The sequence below is a fragment of the Nicotiana attenuata genome, unplaced genomic scaffold (genome assembly GCF_001879085.1).
Source record: "Nicotiana attenuata strain UT unplaced genomic scaffold, NIATTr2, whole genome shotgun sequence".
Classification (NCBI taxonomy): Eukaryota; Viridiplantae; Streptophyta; class Magnoliopsida; order Solanales; family Solanaceae; genus Nicotiana; species Nicotiana attenuata.
In genome coordinates this window covers 8,251-11,435 of record NW_017675444.1, presented here as the reverse complement: position 1 = coordinate 11,435, position 3,185 = coordinate 8,251, and the positions used below count along the sequence as shown (strand labels likewise).

Below are 3,185 nucleotides of genomic sequence, written 5' to 3'. Positions count from 1 at the left end.
AAACTCTATACAACAAGAAAGCATGAAAAAATAGAGAACATCAAAGTTAGAAAAATTGGGGAACAAACAGAGGAGGAGAGATAGAGAGACGAAGGGAGAGAGACAGAGAGAGAGAGGGATAGGTATAAAGGGATAAGAAATAACTGATATTCCTTATTCAATTTTTAATATAATGGGATACTCGTTTAAAACTTATTTGTATATAATTGATAAATTGTATATAACCATGTAATTAAGTTAGATATTAATTAAATAGGATAATAAAGTTTCATAAATAGTATAGGTTAGGTAAAAACCCCAAGTTAAAAAGCAAGCCTAGTAAAGCTATCGCATCACATCTAAATGCTCTTTTGACCCTAAAAATATCTATTTGCACCGCAGCCCTACTATATCATGCGCACTCACATCATAACTATTGGTCAAATAGATTGATGTCCTTATTATAATAAAAAGATTCCTCTCCTACATTTAATAATCACTTGCATTATTAAGTTCAGACAAAATATCTGCAACGAAGATAAAAGTTGACCCTTGACCCACACTTAATAGGTTATTCTGTTACTTCAAAAGTACGAATTGATCAAATCATCCTAGCTAATCTTAAATAATTAATTTTAACTACTCCCTTGAAAAGAAAGGAACGAAGAATGAAGGAAAAGTAACAAACACTGCCTTCTATCCACACAATAGATTAAACAAACAAAAAGAAAACGAAAATTTGAAGAACAAAATTAAACTTAAGGGAAATAATAAAAATAGTTGCTCATTTTGCAGGTGTCTAAGTGAGAGGAACATCAGGGTGACCTTCAGTATCCTTATCTCCTCTTCCATGTTTATATTGTGGGACCACCTGCATAAGGATAATTAACTTAATTATCTTTAATGACTTATCCAAATACATATCTCTTTTAGAATAATATTCATAGTGGAGTATATAATTATACATGCTGTCATATGGAACTAGACCAACGTAGCAAAATAAGACATGTTTAATTTTTAAATATGGGGGAGAGGTTGACGTTAAGGTATATATGAAACTAAAACGAACCTGATCTTGTGAGGAAATGTCAGATGACAATCTTCTACTAGTTTTCTTCTCATCTATTCTGCTTCCGCTGCTCATGTTGATATCTTAGCATTTTGCAACATTTAAAAAAAATGATCAGACCAAATGTTCAAAGGCAACACTTTGTATGTCAGCTACACATGTAACACGTCAAAATTTGTATTTATCTTAAAAATTCATTAAATATGTATATATTATTAATTTAAAACTTAGTAACTTAAACAGACCGTAATTATAAACTCATAAAATGTACCTTATGTATATGTACGATGTACACAAAAAAAAGATGAAACATGCATTCGGGTTTCGCGTTTTTCTCTTAGGCCGTCCCAGTTTTGGACAGCGAATCAAAAACGTTGCTGCTAGTACTCTCACAAACCAAGAAAAATATCTTCGCTATTGTTTTTATTCTTAATTTTGAGTTAAAGTTGTACTCGTTGCAGGGCGAAATAGCCTAGTAAGCCACTAATTATAAACTTGTACATGCCAGTTTTTAAAGCCGACTAACAAAATCCTACTACTTTTTTTTTTTTTTTTTCATTTTAACACCTCAAATCAATAAAATGCATATCAATGAACATCTCCAATAGAACGTGTATCTCAATGGTAATGACATATATGATAAGGTACTTACAAGTAAATAGCTATGATAAATATATACTCCAATCGTAAACATTGTAAAAAAAAAAAAAAAAAAAAAAAAGAGAGAGAGAGAGAGAGAGTTTAACTTATATAATTCAAAAATATACAATAATTTTTACACTATCAAGTTTCTAACTAAAAAACAACTACTATAATCATCGGTAAAAAAAAGTAAGTGGTGTAGCTTGGAAAATAATAAGGCAGGTGGATTAACTGGTAATTAAAATATAATTATAGTGTAAACATTCTTTATTATGTCAGCATATATATAAATAAAAATAATGCAACTAACCTAATGTCACATTAAACTAGAGTAATAATGTAAAAGATCTTAACACAACTTGTACATATAACTTAAATCCTTTGTTTTTTTAATTATTCGTTTAATTATCATTGGTGGAAATGGTCAAGGGAGCCTAGAGAGAGCGTGGTAAATCATCTTTCTAGATCGCATAATGATTACCCGTTTTTAATTTGAACGATGCAAGAATCCCAGCTAAGTTGCACTTTATCTTATTTGTTTTTTTTTTTTTTTAATCTTTCTCAAAACCGCACAAAACACAAATTAAGAACTGGAGAATCATATTTATAATGAGTATATATACCTGAAGTAGAAAATCTACGACGTCTTTGGTTAGGTGTATCAAGTGTTGAATCTGTACTGTCAGGCAAATGGCGGTCCAGTGGGAGAAACAGCTGGCCGGCGTTAACGTTATTATTATTCTCCAACATTCCTCGAACAAACGATGCCTCTATTGAATTCAAGAAATGAACATGCCTTTCATTTGTCCAGTACAAACTTCCTTTACCATCTTTCTTCTTCTTCTGATCCATGTATATACAACTATTCCGCCGGAGAAACTACTACCGGGTACGTAGATTCAGGCCGGGGTGTTACCGGATGACAGGTGGTTGGCCTGTTTCTCTTCTAAGCCTATTTTGGATATTCAGGGCTTTTTATAGGATAATATAATCTGTACAATATTCTTGAGGGCTAAAAAACACTTATTTGCATTCAATATTTATACCACACTAGTGAATACAAAATATGATTCTCGCATACACATTTTATTATTAAACTTATTTTTTACTTTAATTTTTAACTGCTAAATTAAAATTATATTATTTCATTCTGTGTAAAAGATTTGTGCTGATAATTAATTATTTACCATGGTGAGGTGGGGTATGCCATATACGTATATCGTTGTGAAACATTTAAGCCACTATTGCACTTGGGAAAGCTAATATGAAGAGAGTAGAGCAAACATCTACTCTCTCTTTCGGTACAACATGTTGAGTCTTCCCTCACCTTCTTGGAAATTATTTCTTTTATTGAGCATACAATGGCAAAAGGGTGCCCAAAATTTTGTAGCAAAATAGGAATATCGCACGAGCAGAATTGGTTGGTTACATGTTGCATTCGCTTGTAGACATATCTCTTTTAATTTGTAGGAAATGAATACAATCTGTTGCTTCC

General features: G+C 31.5%; 1 protein-coding gene across 1 annotated transcript; it reads right to left on the bottom strand.

The window, feature by feature from the left end:
* Positions 1 to 463: 463 nt before the first annotated feature.
* LOC109220080 lies at positions 464 to 2,735 on the bottom strand. Its single transcript, XM_019384543.1, has 3 exons — positions 2,314 to 2,735; positions 1,049 to 1,131; positions 464 to 850 (listed from the first exon to the last, which is right to left on the bottom strand). Exons 1-3 carry the CDS (start codon positions 2,540 to 2,542, stop codon positions 779 to 781), a joined length of 384 nt encoding a protein of 127 aa, XP_019240088.1. The 5' UTR covers positions 2,543 to 2,735; the 3' UTR covers positions 464 to 778.
* Between the last annotated feature and the right edge of the window lie 450 nt (positions 2,736 to 3,185).